Source organism: Ornithorhynchus anatinus, chromosome 8, assembly GCF_004115215.2.
Source record: "Ornithorhynchus anatinus isolate Pmale09 chromosome 8, mOrnAna1.pri.v4, whole genome shotgun sequence".
Taxonomy (NCBI): Eukaryota; Metazoa; Chordata; class Mammalia; order Monotremata; family Ornithorhynchidae; genus Ornithorhynchus; species Ornithorhynchus anatinus.
The window spans coordinates 37828194-37847798 of record NC_041735.1 but is presented as its reverse complement, the minus strand read 5'-3'; the positions used below and the strand labels follow the sequence as shown (position 1 = coordinate 37847798).

The 19605-nt window shown below is 43.9% G+C and overlaps 1 protein-coding gene across 2 annotated transcripts in view; it reads right to left on the bottom strand.

Annotated features, from left to right (window-relative positions):
• LARS2 (leucyl-tRNA synthetase 2, mitochondrial) overlaps nucleotides 1-19605 on the bottom strand; it is a 129898-nt gene that overhangs the window by 55402 nt on the left and 54891 nt on the right. For both annotated transcript variants that reach the window (XM_029070826.1, XM_029070828.2), the window contains exons 8-10: nucleotides 8164-8271; nucleotides 6460-6619; nucleotides 1002-1106 (exon numbers count right to left, since the gene is read on the bottom strand). In XM_029070826.1, the coding sequence (XP_028926659.1) occupies nucleotides 1002-1106; nucleotides 6460-6619; nucleotides 8164-8271 (373 nt within the window). The remainder of the gene's footprint in view (nucleotides 1-1001; nucleotides 1107-6459; nucleotides 6620-8163; nucleotides 8272-19605) is intronic.

Genomic DNA, 19605 nt, shown 5'->3' with positions numbered 1-19605 from the left:
CTGTCAAGGAGAAGAAACATTACTCTGCTGTTCCAAGGACCCTATTGCTACTGCCGATGGTGGACCCATGGAACAAAGCGGCAAGGCCTATTGGATAAAGCCCAGGCCCGGGAGCCGGAGGGCCTGGGTTCTAATCCCAGTTCTGCCACTTGCCTGGTGTGTGACCTTGGACAAGTCATCTAACTTCTCCGGGCCTCAGTTTCCTCAGCTGCAAAATGGGGATTCAATCCCTGTTCTCCCTGCTATTTAGAGTCCGAGTCCCATGTGGGACAGGGACTGTCTCCGATATGATTAACCTGTAACTTCACCAGTGCTTAGATAAGTAAGAGGCTAATATATAATAATAACAATGTTGGTATTTGTTAAGTGCTTACTATGTGCAGAGCACTGTTCTAAGCGCTGGGGTAGATACAGGGAAATCAGGTTGTCCTACATGAGGCTCACAGTTAATCCCCATTTTACAGATGAGGCAACTGAGACACAGAGAAGTGAAGTGACTTGCCCACAGTCACACAGCTGACAAGTGGCAGAGCCAGGATTCGAACACATGACCTCTGACTCTCAAGCCCGGGCTCGTTCCACTGAGCCACGCTGCTTCTCACCCCCACCTCCCCGCCAAACCCCCACCTCCCCACCAAAAAAACACTGGTCTCAACTATTAATGGGATGTCACATATGACCCTACTGTGGGTGTAGGGAGGAGACACACTCTCAAGGACCACCAACAGCAGCCCACCCCCCAATTATGCAGCAGAGAAAGTCCTATTCTAATGCAGCTATGCTTGAAGAACCCAAAGAGTGCTGAACCTTTAAAAAATGGTCTACACCTCAAAGGGGCAAATATAAAAATTGTAAAACATAGAAAAGTGAATGCTCTTTTTCTCACCAGTAGTGAAATTTCATTAGTAAGGGCAGGTCACTGGATGAGAACGGCAGACCTAGGTTTCAACCCAAGATGGAAGAAATACATCATTCAGACTTGCCTTTAGCTGCTTATTTACCTATTTTGGCATCCAGAGAGCCTTCAAAGTTGGATTTTGCCACAATGACAACCGGGATCTCTTGACTCGTTAACATGTTCATGGCAGTCACAGGTGTGAGACAATCTGTAAATGAATTCAAATAATTGCAGAGGCTATTAAACTGGGCCGCTAACAATATCACAAAACTCAAAGACAAGTGATAAGTGAATCCAAGAGTGTACGTCCCTTATTCTAATTATTTGAGAAAAAAATCTTTTGACCTTAGCCATGAGCACATTTGAAATGAATGCTGAGATTAAAAAGGATGTGCAATAAAACCAGTTGTTCACTCCAGAATTGCTGATTTCCTGAGGATCTACTGTAAAAGAAAGCATCTCCTGGACCCTACATTAAACACTGTAATTAAATACTGCAAACATTAAGAGCCGGCCAAGCTAGAGATTCAGAGAAAATTCAGGTTATTGGGATTCTGAAACCTCCCTAGAGACTCTCTAAAAGAAACAATCTCAACATGCTAAACCCTTAGATGGAGATAGAGAAAAAAATACCTACATCTAAAAGGGGACTGCCCTGAAACTGGGATTAAGAACAGGCATTTTCAGAGAAAAGTTTTTGGGTTCTTGGTACAACTGCATGTTTTAGAAAAACTCTGGAGATGGCTACCCCATAAGATTTGGGCCTATACATTCAATCGTTCTCTTATTAACCCCTCTGAAATAGCCTGACAATGGCATGTAAAAAATAAGCAATTAAAACTTCATGATGTTTTGTACTCATTTGGGCATATGAAATTTGCTCAGTGGAGTCAATGGATTTGATTTTGGATTGCCCCTTTAATAATACTCCACTCAGTAATGGGGGAAGATTAGATTGGCTCACATCTGGCTGAGGATCGAAAAACCAATCTAGAGTGAACAATCAGTTATAGTTGAGATCACCGAGGACCAACAGCAGCGAAGAACGTCATGGCACTTTCAGAATTAAAGTAAATCGCCTATATGAATGCTGGGAGGTAGGTTAAAGATCAGAAATTCCTTTTAGTGAGCCAGAAGTTCCTAACCATTCAACATCTTTCCTACTTTTCCTTCCCCAACACTCTTTTCCCAAGTAGAAGAAGGCTACTGATCCAGGGAAAAAACCTGCCTTGGGAATTAAGAGCAAGAGCTCGGGAGTCGGAGGTCATGGCTTCCAATTCCGGCTCCGCCACTTGTCTGCTGTGTGACCTCGGGCAAGTCACTTCACTTCTCTATGCCTCAGTTCCCTCATCTGTAAAATGGTGATTAAGACTGTGAACCCCATGTGGGACAACCTGATTACGTTGTATCTACCCCAGGGCTTAGAACAGTGCTTGGCACACAGTAAGCGCTTAACAAATACCATCATTATTATTATTATTATCTAGGGGTAAGACAGCAAAACTTTATCTCTTCCTGATTCTCCTGCTGAACGAGGAGAAGGGAAGCCGGGACTAGACCTTGATATTACAAGCCAGCTTTTCCACAGCTGAGCTCCTCCGTAACCTACTTGCATGTTAATGACTATCTCTATTTGCCCCTCCTTAGCCTCTCCAACTTCCGCTCTCAAAGGGCTGCAGGTAGGCCTACCCGCTAGCAAGCTGGCACACAATTTGGCAGCTAACCTTCCCACTGTTCCATCTCCGCACCTACCGCAACTCCATCTCAAGGATGACACCTACCAACCTCACTGGCCTCTTTGGCCTGTGCTCTCTCCACCACAACTAAGGCTATGACCCACTCTCCCTTCTCAGGTCTTTCCTGCTGCTGCCCTAATTGAGCCTTAGATTGTCTCTTTCCAGTTCCTTTGTCACAGCGCCCCTTCATTCATTCATTCAATTGTATTTACTGAGCGCTTACTGTGTTCAGACCACTGTACTAAGCGCTTGGAAAGTACATTCGGCAATAAATAGAGACAATCCCTAACCAACAACTGGCTTTTAGTCACCCCCAACCCCCCACCTTTGGTCAACTCTACACCTGCCTCCCGTAACAGCTCAAAGCTTCCTCAATGCTCCCATCCACTGCAACTCTTCTACCCTCTTCCACCACAATTCCCTTCACTCACCACAACTTAGAATTTCACAGGACAATGGCTAATTTTAAGAATTCCAGTGGACTAGTTCTCCCATAAAGAAAGTGACGGGTCAAACTTGGAATGAAAAGGTGAAGAGTCAAATGTCAACAGGGATCCTATCTACCGACTGTATTCTCTCATTCACATAGTACACTGCTCTGCACCCAGTCAGCACTCAATAAATACCATTGATTAATGGATAAAAATATGGAGTGAAATCCTAAATAGATGTGTAAATTTGTCTATTAGCACATTCATATTACTCAACTGTCTAAAAACAAACAGTAGAGCTGAGTCACAAAGGCAAGGTTGAAGAGGTATTTGCATTAGTCAAATTGACACTTGCGAGTGTTTGTATTTAAAAACAAAAACCCACAGCTCCTTGCAATAAACTTCTCCTGTTACATTAATAAAATTCCAGGAGGCTGTTTTGAAATCCAGAAGTTCAGAACCGTGGTGCGTTCAGTGAATCCAATTACAGCTTGTTTTCTAAGTCAAAATTGTTATTGATTCAATTTTTGGTGGGAGAATAAGAATCTTTCACGGATCTCAGGAAATCTCATTTAGGAATCACAGAGGTACAGTTCTGGGCATGCTTGGCTTGCTATTTTCCTCTTTGACGGGTAAGGTACACAGTGATCCGGTTCTCCAGGTAAAAGTCTACATCGGCTACCTCAAGTAATCTGATATTCCATCTGAATTTAGTCTTTCTCAAAGGAAAATTCGCAGAAGGATGACGATGTCACACTCCAAAGTCCAAATGCATTTTTCCACAACCAATGACCTGGGCATACGCCCACACATCCACAAATGCTTATGGGCTGCGGCAGCATGATTTGCTTACTGACAATTAACTTCACTGTTCTTCCCCAGCGCTTAGAATAGCTCCTGGCACATAGTAAGCGCTTAACAAATACCATAAAAAACAAACAAAAAATTCTTGCAGAAATCCATGCCTGAATCTCCTGATTTACATGAATTTGGATCCAAACAAAAACAGTGCTGATTGAGAATTCAAATTATAGCATTATTTTTGTTTTGGGTGTTTTGCTTTATTTTAGACAAGGATTGTCATTGTTCACTGCTTTTAAATGTCTATTTCACATTTAAGAGAAAAGTTACTTTAATGATTTGCAAATCATGTACAGTAGGCTCATCTACCTCTAATAATAATAAAAACAGTTAGCTATTAAAAATGTAACAGTCTCACAACTTCTGCCAATATTAGGAAAGGTAAGAGTTGTAATTCATAGAGCAATCCTAAATAATTCACGTTGTAGAATTTGGACACATTACTGGGTTCCTAGAAATTCAAAGGGTAATCCACTACATCAACACATGGTCAAATCCAGTACACTTAACCAAGAGACCAAAGAAACTTAATGACATCTCCTGAATTTGAAATTTTGAAATTACAAGTTTAATGTCGAATTTGCATTTAGGCTAGACTGTAAGTTTGTTGTGGGCAGGGAATGTCACTGTTTATTGTTGTGTTGTATTTTCCCAGGCGCTCAGTACAGTGCTCTGCACACCGTAATCACTCAAATATGACTGAATGAATTGGTTACCTATTTCTCCACCTCAAAAAAGAAATGTTCAGTGGTATTTATTGAACATGTAGTGTGTGCAGGCCACTATTATGGGGTTGGGAAAAAAGCAGTGTGGCTTAGTGGATAGAGCATGGGCCTGGGAGTCAGAAAGACCTGGGTTCTAATCCCAGCTCCTCCACTTCTCTGCAGTTTGACCTTGGACAAGTCTCTGGGCTTCAGTTATCTTCTCCATAAAATGGAGATATAAGACTGTAAGCTCCATATGAGATGTAATAATAATAATGATGGGGTTTGTTAAGCGCTTACTATGTGCCAAGCACTGTTCTAAACACTGGGTAGATACAAGGTAATCAGGTTGTCCCACATGGGGCTCACAGTCTCAATCCCCTAATTAACATGGACATGGATTGTGTCCAACCTCGTATCTTCTCCAGTGCTTAGTACAGTGCCTGGCACATAATAAGTGCTTAACAAATACCACAGCTATTATTATTACAACAACCTACAACAGTTTGAATTTCAACTCGGAACTTCAGAAGTGTTTTCTAATCATTATCCCATTACCTCTTTACTGAAATTAGCCCTTTGCGAGTTTCCCTAAATTAACCAGAAAGGAAATCTATGACTGGGCAAGACAATTTTTCTACTCTATAAACAGTCAATTTGTAGTTGTCTTGACTCTAAAAGAATCTCATAATATTTATAAATGTTAAAAAAATGTGTTCTTTTCACCTCTGTCTTCCATCCGCAAAAGAGTTGAAGGGTTTCTAATTCTCCTCTTAATTAACTGAGAAATGAAATTTAAATTTGGGCATCAGGCAAATTTAAACCCTAGAGAGGATTTTGTTCATCAGATGACAGATCAAAATAAAGGGGTAAAAACCACCACTCCAATATTTAACAAATCAGCAACAGACTTCTCATCCTCAAGAAATGAACTTCAAAAAAAAAACCTTAAAAGCTGTAGAATGATGATGGCACAATCCCTCATGAGGAAGAATAAATGAGCCTCGATCGGGGTTGTCAAGCATCTGTATATTCACAGACAGCTAGCTAAAATGGGCAGGAATTGGTCGTGTCTGTAAAGCCCATGAAAATCTTTGGATGTCCGTGAATATGGATGGTTGCCACGCTGGCACGGTGGCAGGAAGAATCACAGCGGTATCACTGTCCCAGCAGACTGATGTCGGTGAGACATCTAACCAGTCGGGTACCATTCCCCTGTCCCCCTGCCACTGCAATCATATTTAATGAGCACCTACTGTGTGCACGGCACTGTACTAAGCGCTTGGGAGAGGACAATACAACAATATAACAGAGTTGATAGGCACATCTCTGCCCACAGTGAGCTTACAGTCTAGATGAAGATCCAGGAGAAGAAAGCTCTCAGTGTAACTGTCCCCGGTTCCTCCCCCGGTCAGACCATTTTCTTAACAAGCCCCTTCCACTGTGCAGAGCTGATGTCACTCTGAAGTGTCTCCAGGCGCCATCTCTGACACTCTCTATCAAGCCTTGGACACTTTTCCCAGCCACTTCCTCAATCTGGTCTCAGACTTTACCAAGACCTTAGCCCCTGACCCCTCTCCCTCCCCATCAAGCCTTGAACACCTCACTTCCAGCCCAAGCCAGGTCCTCCCCCTACCCCAGAGACCATCCTTTCGTGGGCAGGACTGAGATGGAGATGGAAGGAACGGGGTCGCCAGTTGGCGGGGCTGGGGGAAAAATTCAAGTCTCCTCTGGCCCAATGGAGGGCAAGCCCACAGCGGTGATCTTGGCTGATTCCCCTGGACTGATGGCAGGCTTAACCAACGCCATATCACTGCTGGAAAACTCACCTTTGCCTGGAACCAACGCCTCCTGAAAGATTTCTTTTGGGATGCTATTTCCGTGAAGGAGCCTATGACTGGGTAAGATGGCTATGTGGGAAGCTCCGTAAATGGCTTCCGGGGTAAAAGCATATGCAGTCAGCTTCTCTCCTGTTGTTTTGCCGTTGACCTGACAGAAAACATTGCCAAAAGATGTTGGGGATGATTTTCACAATAAGAGGAACTGCAACCTTGCCAACTTTCTCCCCCCATTGCCATCAAGTTTTACTAGTGGTTATTACAAAACATCAACTGGCATGGGATGGGAGGAGGTTCTGGGGGAGGAAAACATGAAGAGGAGGGGGAGAGAGGGAGAGAAAAGAGAAGACAAAAAGGGAGTGGATGAAATTTTATATTTTTTTTCCTCAAATATTCCTTGGTGTTAATCACCAGTACTGACAGGCAGATTAAAGATACTTTAGTATCATTCTTTTCATTATCATATTAGGGGACAAGAAAGAGGCCTATTTTGGTGTCTCAGAGCTGAATTCTTCCAGAGTGACAAAAAAGCAGTTCCACTCTTCCCTAAGACCTACAGAGGCAAAAGGAAGCAAAGAAGTCTATTAACACATTATGCTTTGAGTTCATTTTGCTGTAGAAATGCTATTTTAAAGAGGATTCAGCTTGCAAACTCCCATTTTCGGGCTGGGTAGGGGAACAATTAAATTCATAAAAGCTGCAGTTGAAAGTCTTATAATCCAAGTAAATGGCTAATTTTTTTCATTGACATGCTTTTTTATGGTATTTGTTAAATGCTTACTATGCGCCAGGCACTATACTAAGTGCTGGAGTAGATACAAGATCATCAGGTTGGACACAGTCCATGTCCCACATGGGGTTTATCACAGTCTTAATCCCCATTTTACAGATGAGGTAATTGAAGCACAGATAATTGAAGTGACTTGCCCAAACTCACAGAGTAGACAAGTGAAGGAGCTGGGATTAGAACCCAAGTCCTTCTGACTCCGGGGCCCATGCTCTATCCACTAGGCTATGCTGTTTCTGTTCTGAGAGTGGTCCCTAGGAAAGCAGATGGGATAATATCAGAGAAGCAGCGTGGCTCAGTGGAAAGAGCCCGGGCTTGGGAAACAGAGGTCATGGGTTCTAATCCTGGATCCACCACTTGTCAGCTGTGTTACTTTGGGCAAGTCACTTCACTTCTCTGTGCCTCAGTTACCTCATCTATAAAATGGGGATTATGACTGTGAGCCCCAAGTGGGACACCCTGATTACCCTGTATCTACCCCAGCGCTTAGAACAGTGCTTGGCACACAGTAAGCTCTTACCAAATACTACCATTATTATTATGCAGTGCCCTGTGTTTCCTGGGTCAGCACCATGGAGACATTGGTCCATCACTCTGGGGAAACCTTTGTCAAACCACCCAAATTACCATTTCAGGATCCTAATATTCCTTGCTGCACCCTGTCACATGAGAGGAGGAAGGAACTGATCTGGAAAAGCAGTTTGGCCCCAGACATAGAGATGCAGTCAGAAAGAAAAGTAGTGCAGGAACCCAGATGACGGGGGGTAGGTGGTGTTGGCCAAGGTGAGGCCTGTAACAATTATTCTTTTTTTCTGTTGGTTTGAAATGATTCTCACAAACCTGATTTTCAAAGGTTCATTTTCTAAATAGTTAATCAACCAAGTCAATACAATCAGGAAGGGATTTACCTTTAATGTGAAGTCAAGATGGCAACCGACACAGTCTCCTATCCAGTGTGCCTGCATTCCTTTTATTCCATACCACTCTGGGAGCTCAGCCAAAGCTTCCACCATGGCCTGTCGCAAAAAGAAAGGAGAGATGAACATTCAACGGGCTAACAATATAATTGGAGACATTTGGAAGATGGTTGAAAAGCCTGAACTGGGGCAATCGTACAATATTTGGTGCTCAGTACTCTTCTTCAACAGCCCCTTCCAAGAGTAGCTAGCTTCAAAGCCTGAAGAACGAGACGTGAGTCTGAAATATGGGGTCCGTGCCTTGGCATTTCTAAACCCTCTTATGATTGTTTTTATGAAACTCAGTTTCTCAGAAGAAAGAAAAATAGTCAAGGAAACATAATGATTGAAATCTCCGGTGACTGGGTGGTTAGCCCTTTTTAACCCATAGGGAGAGAATAAATTTAGGAAGATCACTTTTTTTTTTAAAGGACTCTATTCATTACTTGCCTACCTGTTCATGCCACACTATATATGTGTGTATGTGTACATATAGATATATGTGTGCATATATAAATGAACAGTTAGGCTTACACTTCATATACACATAGACACATGCACATGTGCACCCTGAGTGTAAAGTGAAAATGGCCAAAATGAAGTCCATTTTTCCAAACTGACCCAGGGCATTCAATGTTGACAGACATATGTTCTTTCCAAATACAATACAGGCTCTCTTGTTAATGCAATCTGATGACTGAGATTTTCAACTTACCAAAGTAAATTCAAAAATGTGCTGGAAAACCAGAGTTTACTACTTAATAACTTCAACTCGGTTGAATTGTATTCTCCCAGGTGCTTAATACAGTACATACTAAGTGCTTAATAAGTACCACTGATAATGATGGTGCTGACTATGATGATGAATCCCTATCTAATATTCACTCCACATACTTACATACTTTCCCCTCCCTGGACATCCCAGATGTCCAACCCTAACTGACGACTGTTCAAACAAGACCGTTACCAGCAAAAAGGTGGACCTGTAACTTTAAGTACAAACTTGAAAAGTGAACAATTAATTTCAGAATGTCCCTGAATTTAAAAGTAGTCTGGGACTTGGTTTCTGAAGGTCTATACCAAAGATGCAAAAGAGATCAAAATAACCACCCAGAGAAAACTGCAAAGTGACCATACGGTATGCCCTACAATCACCTCTGGAGAACTGGATGTTTCAGAAGATTATGGGGAAAATGGCAGGCATTATCTATGCTGTAACTACAAAATAACACAAGATTTCTACTTTTCCCTACAGAGGAGTTAGCACTTATTTTTACTTGAAATTCTTTTCAAGAGTTGCCTTTCTAGCAGTTTAGAAGTTCAAGTTAATCTCCAGTGACTCTCCTACGGAAGGTAGTGGTTGGGTTTACTGAGTCAAAGGCTGGGGAATACTCAGAAAGGCTCTTATTAGCTTCATTGATAATAAAAGCAAAGATCTTACCGCAACTCCTTATGGAAATAGGAGAGCTCTCTTATTTGAAGTGAGACATTATGAAACCATTTTTTTTCCACAAAGTGGATTTTTGATACATGGTTTCGAATTCAGGTTCTCTATACGAGAGTTTCCATCAGTGGCCCCAAAGCTAATGGAGTTCCTTTGATAGGCAGTTTTCACATACCCTAGACAAATTCATTATTCTTTAGAATTCTATTTCTGGGAAAGAGTGGAAAACATTTACAGTTTACTTCTCTGCCCGCACTACTGTATATATACAGGTCATGACAACTGGCATATACTGAGAGCTCTATTAGTGCATTGGGCCCTCTATAAGGCTTAAGGGAGGCACAATTCCTGCCCAGTAGATATGCATAAAACTACATGAGGACTGGGAAAATTGTAAAAAGAAAACTTTAATAAGTAAATGGTAAAAAAAGGTTCAAGTTTATTTTTTTTTTTTAAATATAAGGGCTGGAGAAAGGTACTCTAAAGCTCTTTAAATTTCTTCTTAATGACTTTTAACATGCTTTCCCTAAATATACCATTACAGAAATGTCTCACATAATAACCTAGGCAAAAATAGGGCCTTGGTCAAATGCAAATCGGTCATCTGGGTGACAGACAGAACAGCTCTTAAAGAAGTGGAAGAAATGGTCATTCAAAAAGATCAGTAAAAATCTGCCCAAGTCTAGCCAAAACAGATCATGAAAGCAAACTGAGGCTACAAATCTGGCTGGCCAAAATATGAAGGTAGGCTTGAGGGATATGCATTAGCACACCTGCTGCACGTTAATTCCATCTGGCTGAAATTAATGGCAATACAAATTACCACTGCCTTAGGAATTCAGACCTTCAAAAGCTGCCCTATTTTGAGGTTCATGTGTAGGAAAGCACTATATACACTATATCATAACTCAGAAAAGGCCTGAATGGACTTTGATAAACCATTACAAAATACATAATTTCTTTAAAATGAAGATAGAGAGAACTAAGAGACAACCAAAATCGTCAGTATGGGAGAAATGTCATTGACATTTGACATTTTAATGAACAGAACAGTAAAGAGTAAAAGAGACAGTGACCATCGCAACTGCCGGGTATGTGAAGCTGAGTTTCACAAGGATGTTAGCTTGTGTTACTGAAGGAAGGAAGTTTCCCATCAGAGGACTATTCCAAAGAAAGAGAGGGCCGGAGGGATGTTCGAGAATGGCCTTGGAAGGTGAATGCTAAGGGTGCAGGTGCATAGTGATATGACAGGAAAGTAGATTGGAAATTGCTCCTTGTGCTAACATGGTGGATTTTTTTTTTCCAAACTAAGAAATCCATGTGAATTATGAATGCTCTGCACATGCATACCAGGGGAAAGAAGGAAGGAAGGAGGAAAGGGCCTGAAGGAGGAAAAAGTAGGAAGGAAGGGAAAGGGAGGGAGGGTCTTTTAGGCCTGATGGCTTGATAAAATTGTTGCTATGATCGATCAATCAATTGTACTGAGCACTTGCTGTGTGCTGAGCACTGTACTAAGCACTTGGGAATATAACAGTAGAACAGACACATTCTCTTCCCACGAGTTACCATCTAGAGGGATTTGTAATTTCTATCAATCAATACCTCAATCCTTCGCTACAGAAGATATGAGCAACATGGGATGTTGGCAGATGAGCACAGTTCACCAATATGGGACATATGTGCTGGGCTTCTTATGTCCAAGTGGCATAACTGGGGAAGAATGCATGGGACTGCATCTTCCGGGCAGGGTCTAATAACAGACTCAACAAGGCTGGGATTCCCAGCAGAGCCCAGGAGTCCAAGGCTCGGAAGATAAGGAGATCTCAGCACCTGGTCTTTCCCGCAAGCTTGCTATCCTCTTCTACCCAGTACCACAAATGAGAAGGCTGATGGTTTCTCTGAGGTTGAATAATACTCTTGCCTTTAAAATGTACTAATGATAAAACTCACTATTACATTGATTTACATAGTGCGACCCATTTAAAATTAATTATGCTTATTAAAGTGCATTATTAATTCCATATATTAGATTCATCACAATTTACTTAATGTAATTTGGACCCTGGTAGTCCCATTTTAAACTCAGAACTAACTTATTCATGAAGGAAGTTTGGAAATAAGAAATTTAGCCAATTTGGTATACACTTTGAATTGAATTGATAATCTCGCCTCTGGTCTGGAATTCCCTCCCTCTTCACTATCACTCTCTCCACCTTCAAAGGTTTGTTGAAAGCACATCTCCACCTAAAATCCCTGCTCAGACTAACCCATCATTTCCTCTCCCCCCCATTCCCTTCTGCATCATCCTGGCACTTGGATTTGCACCCTTTTATTCACCCCTCCCTCAGCCCCACGGCACTCATGTACACTTATGGAATTTCTATTAAATAAATATTTCCATTTCCAAGGGAATGTGTCTTTGTTATATTGTATTTTCCCAAGTGCTTAGTACAATGCTTTGAATAAAGTAAGTGCTCAATAAATACAGTTGAATTGAATGAATAATGTCTGTCTTCCTCTCTAGATGGTAAGCTCATTGTGGGCAGGGAATGTGTCCACAAACTTTGTTGCACTGTATTCTCCCAAGCACGAGTTCAGTGCTCTGCACACAATAAACTCAGTAAATACAACCGACTGATTTAATTCCCTGAAAAATACTGTACTTCACAAAATTGTTCATTGTTTAATTAGTCAATATTATAGTTGCAATCATCCATTTTCTCTCTCAGCAGGTACCGAGTTGTTTTCCCAGTAATAGCAGTATTAGAGTCTTTTCAAATTCACCAACAGTTCACTCCCCTATATTCATTCTGCAGATTATCTGGATGGATTGGGATTGTTTCCATATTCCTGCCACCTTCCAGCTGAGTTCCAGCATTACCAGCAGAGCTAAAGGGCCTCTCTAGTCTTCCACCTCATGGCTTACAGGAATTCCTCCTGCCCTGCTCTGTAGTTTCAAGATTTCTTCATCACTTGCCTACCCCACTATATGGGTGGGGTAGTATAGTGTAAATACCCCACTATAACTCTTAGAGCAATCCTTGCCTGACTACCTAGCAGACCAATCAATCAATGGTATTTGTTGAGCACTTACTGTGTGCAGAGCACTGAACTAAGCATTTGGGAGACAGTGTTGATACAACACAACAGTGTTGATAATCACATTCCCCACCCATGATGAGCTTACGTTTAGAGGGGGAGAAATAAATTTCACATATGAACAAAAGTCCTGTGAGGCTAAGGGTGGGATGAAAAAGAAGACTGGGAAGAGTTTTGGGAATCATTTGAATAGAAATGGTAGTTGAAGTCATGGGAATGAAAGAGTTCTTCAAGGTAATGGGTGTAGAGGGAGAATAGAAGGGGACCTAGAACTGATACTTGAGGAGCTCCCACAGTTAGAGTGTAGGAGGCAGAAAAAGAGCAGCAAGTTGGGGGAGGGAGGGTTTGCGTGGAGAAAGTCCAGCTCCATTTGGCCACATTTGAGGGAAACTTGGGGTGGGGCTTCAGCAATGGGAGCAGCTCATATGGGTGGGTTCTCATTCCACCCCTTAGCCCGGGACCTCTGGGCTTCAGCTCCCTGAGCTCCTGCATTAATTCCTCCCTGGCTGAGTCTCTCATTAGCAAATCTAGAACCTTCTCTCCGAGTTCAAACTTTCACATCTATGGTTTATCAGATCACCCTTTAGAAGGTGCCTATATTTTCATTTTCTGTCCCATTTAAATCTCTGTGGTCATTGGAGACTTCCCCACTGGCCCCTCCACACCTTCAGCCAGGTGTGGGCTGGGGAGCCCCAGTTCCACCATGGGGAAGCTTCCCTTCCTCCTTGCCCCTTTCCTGACTCAACCTGGAGTGCTCTCCCTGGTTTCACCGATTCATGCCTAACGAGGAGGTTTTCCCATCTGCAGACTGTCTCCCTGGAACCAATCTCCCAGCCCAGAGGGGGCTGAAGAAACAGCAGTGCATGTAGCCCCAGCTACATTTCTCCCACCACTCACATTTACTAGCCTCCTAGCTATCGAGGAGCAGTGTGGCCTACAGGAAAGAACACAGGCCTGGGAATCAGGGGGTCCGCGTCCTAACTTCTCTGTGCCTGTTACCTCATCTGTAAAATGGGGAGCCCTCTGTGAGACAGGGACGGCGTCCAACCTGATTATCTTTTGTAACAACCCTAGTGCTTAGTACAGTGCCTGGCACAGAGGAAGCGCTTAAATACCACAATTATTATTACCAGTTGAAAACCAGGGTGGTCCTTTTCTTCCTTGCTGATGATTTCCAGGAAGAGACCCATTCTTTGCAGGAGCAGAGGGGGTGAAGGGGGCTAAGCGCACCCGCCCAACATTAAAAGCATTTGAGAAAGTTGCGGCTGCTTTGATCAAGGATGGGCTTCCCCCTTTAGTCTGTCCCCCTGTGGCCAGGGTATCCCGATCAATGCCCTTGTTTCTCTCTCCACTGTAATAGTAGTTTGGTAGTAGTAATGGGATTTATTAAGTGCTTAATGTGGAGAGCACTATATCATGTGTTTCTCTCGATCCCATCCATCTTTCCAATAGCATCTCGCCTCACCTTGCCGCCCTGTCCTCTCTTCCCACTCTCGACGATCAGGTCTCCGCTCTCAACTCCACCCTCTCTACTCATCTCGACTCTCTCGCCCCCCTTTCCCTCCGCCGCTCTCGCTCCACTAACCCACAGCCCTGGATCACCTCCTCCGTCCGCCTCCTACGCTCCTATGCTCGAGCTGCTGAGCGCTGCTGGCGAAAGTCCAAGCACCGAGCCGACCTCACACACTTCAAATTTATCCTTTCCTGCCTTAACTCTGCCCTCTCCTCCGCCAGGCAAAGCTTCTTCTCCTCCCTCATTGACACCCATGCCCGTCACCCCCGCCGATTGTTCCGGACCTTTAACTCTCTCCTTAGGCCCCCTGTTCCTCCCCCTCCCCCATCTCTCACCCCTAATGATCTGGCCACCTATTTCCTCACGAAAATCAACACAAGCAGGTCTGAGCTCCCCAAAGTCACCCCTCCGCCTCTCCCCTCCCCCCCAACAACCCCCTCCCCTACTTTCCCATCCTTCCCTGCAGTATCCTCAGAGGAGATCTCCTCCCTCCTCGCAAGTGCCACCCCCTCCACCTGCGCCTCGGACCCCATTCCCTCTCACCTTCTTAAAACCATTGCCCCTGCCCTCCTCCCTTCCTTAACTTCTATTTTTAACCACTCAATCTCCAAGGGCTCCTTCCCCTCTGCCTTCAAACATGCCCATGTCTCCCCCATCCTAAAAAAACCCGCTCTTGACCCCACTTCCCCCTCCAGTTATCGTCCTATCTCCCTACTACCCTTCCTTTCCAAAATCTTAGAACGAGTCGTCTACAATCGATGCCTAGAATTCCTTAACTCCCATTCTCTCCTAGACCCCCTCCAATCTGGCTTCCGTCCCCTCCACTCTACTGAGACTGCTCTCTCTAAGGTCACCCATGACCTCCTTCTTGCCAAATCCAATGGCTCCTACTCCATTCTGATCCTCCTTGACCTCTCTGCTGCCTTTGACACTGTCGACCATCCCCTCCTCCTCCATACCTTATCTCACCTTGGCTTCACGGACTCTGTCCTCTCCTGGTTCTCCTCTTACCTCTCTGGCCGATCATTCTCGGTCTCCTACGCTGGAGCCTCCTCCCCCTCCCATCCTTTAACTGTTGGAGTTCCTCAAGGGTCAGTTCTTGGCCCTCTTCTGTTCTCCATTTACACTCACTCCCTCGGTAAACTCATCCGCTCTCACGGCCTTGACTACCATCTCTACGCAGATGACACGCAGATCTACATCTCCGCCCCTGTCCTCTCCCCCTCCCTTCAGGCTCGCATCTCCTCCCGCCTCCGGGACGTCTCCACCTGGATGTCGGCCCGCCACCTAAAACTCAACATGAGCAAGACTGAGCTCCTCATCTTCCCTCCCAAGCCCGGTCCGCTCCCAGACTTCTCCATCACCGTGGATGGCACGACCATCCTTCCCGTCCCGCAGGCCCGCAATCTCGGTGTCATCCTTGACTCGTCCCTCTCGTTCACCCCACACATCCTATCCGTTACCAAGACCTGCCGGTTTCACCTCTACAATATCGCCAAGATCCGCCCTTTCCTCTCCACCCAAACGGCTACCTTACTATTACGGGCTCTCGTTATATCCCGGCTAGACTACTGTGTCGGCCTTCTCTCTGACCTCCCTTCCTCCTCTCTCGCCCCGCTCCGGTCTATTCTTCACTCCGCTGCCCGGCTCATCTTCCTGCAGAAACGATCTGGACATGTCACTCCCCTTCTTAAACAACTCCAGTGGTTGCCTATCAACCTCCGCTCCAAACAAAAACTCCTCACTCTAGGCTTCAAGGCTCTCCATCACCTTGCCCCTTCCTACCTCTCCTCCCTTCTCTCTTTCTACTGCCCACCCCGCACGCTCCGCTCCTCTGCCGCCCACCTCCTCGCCGTCCCTCGGTCTCGCCTATCCCGCCGTCGACCCCTGGGTCACGTCCTCCCGCGGTCCTGGAACGCCCTCCCTCCTCACCTCCGCCAAACTGATTCTCTTTCCCTCTTCAAAACCTTACTTAAAAATCACCTCCTCCTAGAGGCGTTCCCAGACTGAGCTCCTCTTCCCCCTCTACTCCCTCTGCCATCCCCCCTTTACCTCTCCACAGCTAAAGCCTCATTTTCCCCTTTTCCCTCTGCTCCTCCACCTCTCCCTTCCCATCCCCACAGCACTGTACTCGTCCGCTCAACTGTATATATTTTCGTTACCCTATTTATTTTGTTAATGAATTGTACATCGCCTTGATTCTATTTATTTGCCATTGTTTTTACGAGATGTTCTTCCCCTTGACGCTGTTTAGTGCCATTGTTCTTGTCTGTCCGTCTCCCCCGATTAGACTGTAAGCCCGTCAAACGGCAGGGACTGTCTCTATCTGTTGCCGACTTGTCCATCCCAAGCGCTTAGTACAGTGCTCTGCACATAGTAAGCGCTCAATAAATACTATTGAATGAATGAATGAATGTGTTGGGAAATAAAACGAAGGTGGGAATTAAACATGTTTCCCAGTCCTCAAGGGGCTCAGTGCTTGAACCCTGTAAAACATTTAATAAATGTCACTACTACTGTTACTCCTAGAGCTTGGCATTAAGAAACGCCCCGATGCTTGAAACATCTGACATAATAAAACCACACTGAGACATCCTGGCGAAGTGAGTCGATTTGCCAAAAATGGGAACTGTTCTCTGGTCTGTCATTTTCACGACGCATTTTGGCTAGAATTCATTCATTCTTTCAATCTTAATTATTGAGCGCTTACTGTGTGCAGAGCACCGTACTAAGTGCTTGGATAGTTCAATTCAGCAATAAAGAGAGACAATCCCTGCCCACACCAGGCTTCCGGTCTAAAATGCTATTCAGACGCAGCGGGGTGTTATGACATCACTCATAATGTGGGGGGGTCCCACAAAACCCATTAGCCCCATGGCCCATGATGGGGTTAAAATGAAACTGGACATAAGGGATAAGATTTCAACAAAACCATAGCTGGTTACATCTGTTTCAGGCTTAACACCTAATCTATTTCTGAATCAGAAGAATTTCATCCAATCATATTTATTGAGCGCTTACTGTTTGCAAAATACTGTACTAAGAGCTTGTGGTATTTTAAGTTAAATATTTAAAAAACGATTCCTCTTACTGCTATAGTTAGAGCCATTTTGGCATAAACACTGTAAAATAGGGGTAAATAGGGTAAAATAGCACTTAGGACAGTGCTTGGCACATAGTAAGTGCTTAACAAATACCATCACTGTTATTAAAGAAAAAAACTACACCTATTTGCCATCTTAGATAAGTCATTTAGTCTCTTAATAATAATAATAATAATGACTGCAGTATTTGTTAAGCGCTTACTATATGCCAAGCACTATTCTAAGCACTGGGGTGGATTCAAGCAAATCGGATTGGACACAGTTCCTGTCCCATGTGGGGCTCTCAGTCTCGACCCCCATTTTCCAGATAAGATAACTGAGGCACAGAGAAGTGAAGTGACTTACTCAAGGTCACAAAGGAGACATGTGGCAGTGCCGGGATTGGAACCCATGATCTTCTGACTCCCAGGCCTGTGCTCTATCTACTATGCCATGCTGCTTCTCTTCCTTTTTAGATTATGAGACCCCAGAGGGACAAGGTCTGTGTCTAATTTCCATCTGTGTATTCTTTCCCACCGCTAGTACTGAGCTCTGCCCAAAGTGCTTAATAAATATTAGTCCTACTACTCTTTTTCTCCCCCCATCTGAAAAATGGGCATAATACTGTATAACCTGCCCCAGAAATACCTGGAAAATTATTGGAATCATAGAAATGATGAGTTACTTGGAAGGCAGATGTTAGGAAAATTCAAGGCTTCACCCACGCCTGTGAGGCTCTGGAGCTACTTTTTTATAAATTCACTTTATTTCTAAAGAATCTCAAAAAACAAAGGAAACGCCTGGGGATGAGAAAGAAATGAGAACCTAAGCATCTGTATGTACATTTAGATGTGTGACTAGTATCCTGAAATCCTTTAAGATTTTATATTAGCACTTTCCTCTTGGAGATAAATACATATTTTTCCGGTACTGTTTCTCCCACACACACAGTAAAAAGAATACCACAAAAATATGTACAGACACAAACATTGATCTCCGCTACCTGATTTCTGTGTTACAATTTCACTATACCCGGGGTTTATACACCAGGGTGATTTCTACCTAGCGTACTGTGAATCACTAGAATTTTGGCGATAAGTAGGGTTTTCAAAGGGTAACTAGCCTTCATGCAATAATCACAAAATCAAGGGGCTGGAAGGGACCTCAAAAGCCCTCGGTTCAATCCTCCTCCCTCCTGACAGGTAAATGACTAATATCTCCAGGGCAAATGGTGTTGATTCTTTCCTCAAAGATATCCACGGATGGAGATGTCATGACCTCCCTGGAGAGCCTGTTCTAGTTTTTAATCACCCTGTAAAGAGGTTCTTACTCATGTCTGTCATGCTCTTCCCGTTTTATCTTAAATGTATTTCCTTTTGTTTAGCTCTGTGAATATAGAAATCTGCCACACAAATGAAGACATTGCCATTCCTTCCAGTGACTTTTTAGAGCGGGTTTTAGAGAAGCAGCGTGGCCTAGTGGAAAGAGCATGGGCCTGAGAGTCAAAGGACCTGGGTTCTAATCATGCCTCCACCACCGGTCTGCTGTGTGACCTTGGGAAAGTCACTTAATTTCATCTGTGCCTCAGTTACCTTCTCATCACTTTTTGTTGCTCTTTTTGAATCTTCATGGCCTAGTGGAAAGATCACAGGATAGGGAGGCAGAAGACCTGAATTCTAGTCACAGCTCTGCCATTTTGTGACCTGGGGCAAGAAAGCAGAGAGGCCAAGTGGGAAGAGCTTAGACCTTGGAGACCTGGGGCAAGTCATGTAACTTCTCGGTGCCTCAGTTTCCTCATCTATACAATAAGGATTAAATACCTGTCCTCCCTCCCTCTGACTGTGAGTCCCGTGTGGGACAGGTACTGTGTCTAACCTGATTAACTTGTATCTATGGAAGCACTTAGTACAGTGACTGGCACATAGTAAATGCTTAAATACTGCCATTACCATCATCTCTATCTGTAAAATGGGGATAAAATAGATTGTGAGCCCCATGTGAGACAGGGACTCTGTCTGATCTAAAAACCTCATATCTACTCCAGAGTTTAGCACATAGTAAGCAGTTAGTAAATGCAGTAATAATAAAAATACATTCCTCCACAGTCTTTTAAGTTGCAATAACCCAAACTGGGCACAATACACTAATGAATATCTGGCTAATACAGAATGTAGCAGGGGCAACCCATTCCAGTTTTTGCACATCATCCACCTCTTGATGCATCCCAACATTGTGTTGAGGCTTTTAGTGTGCAC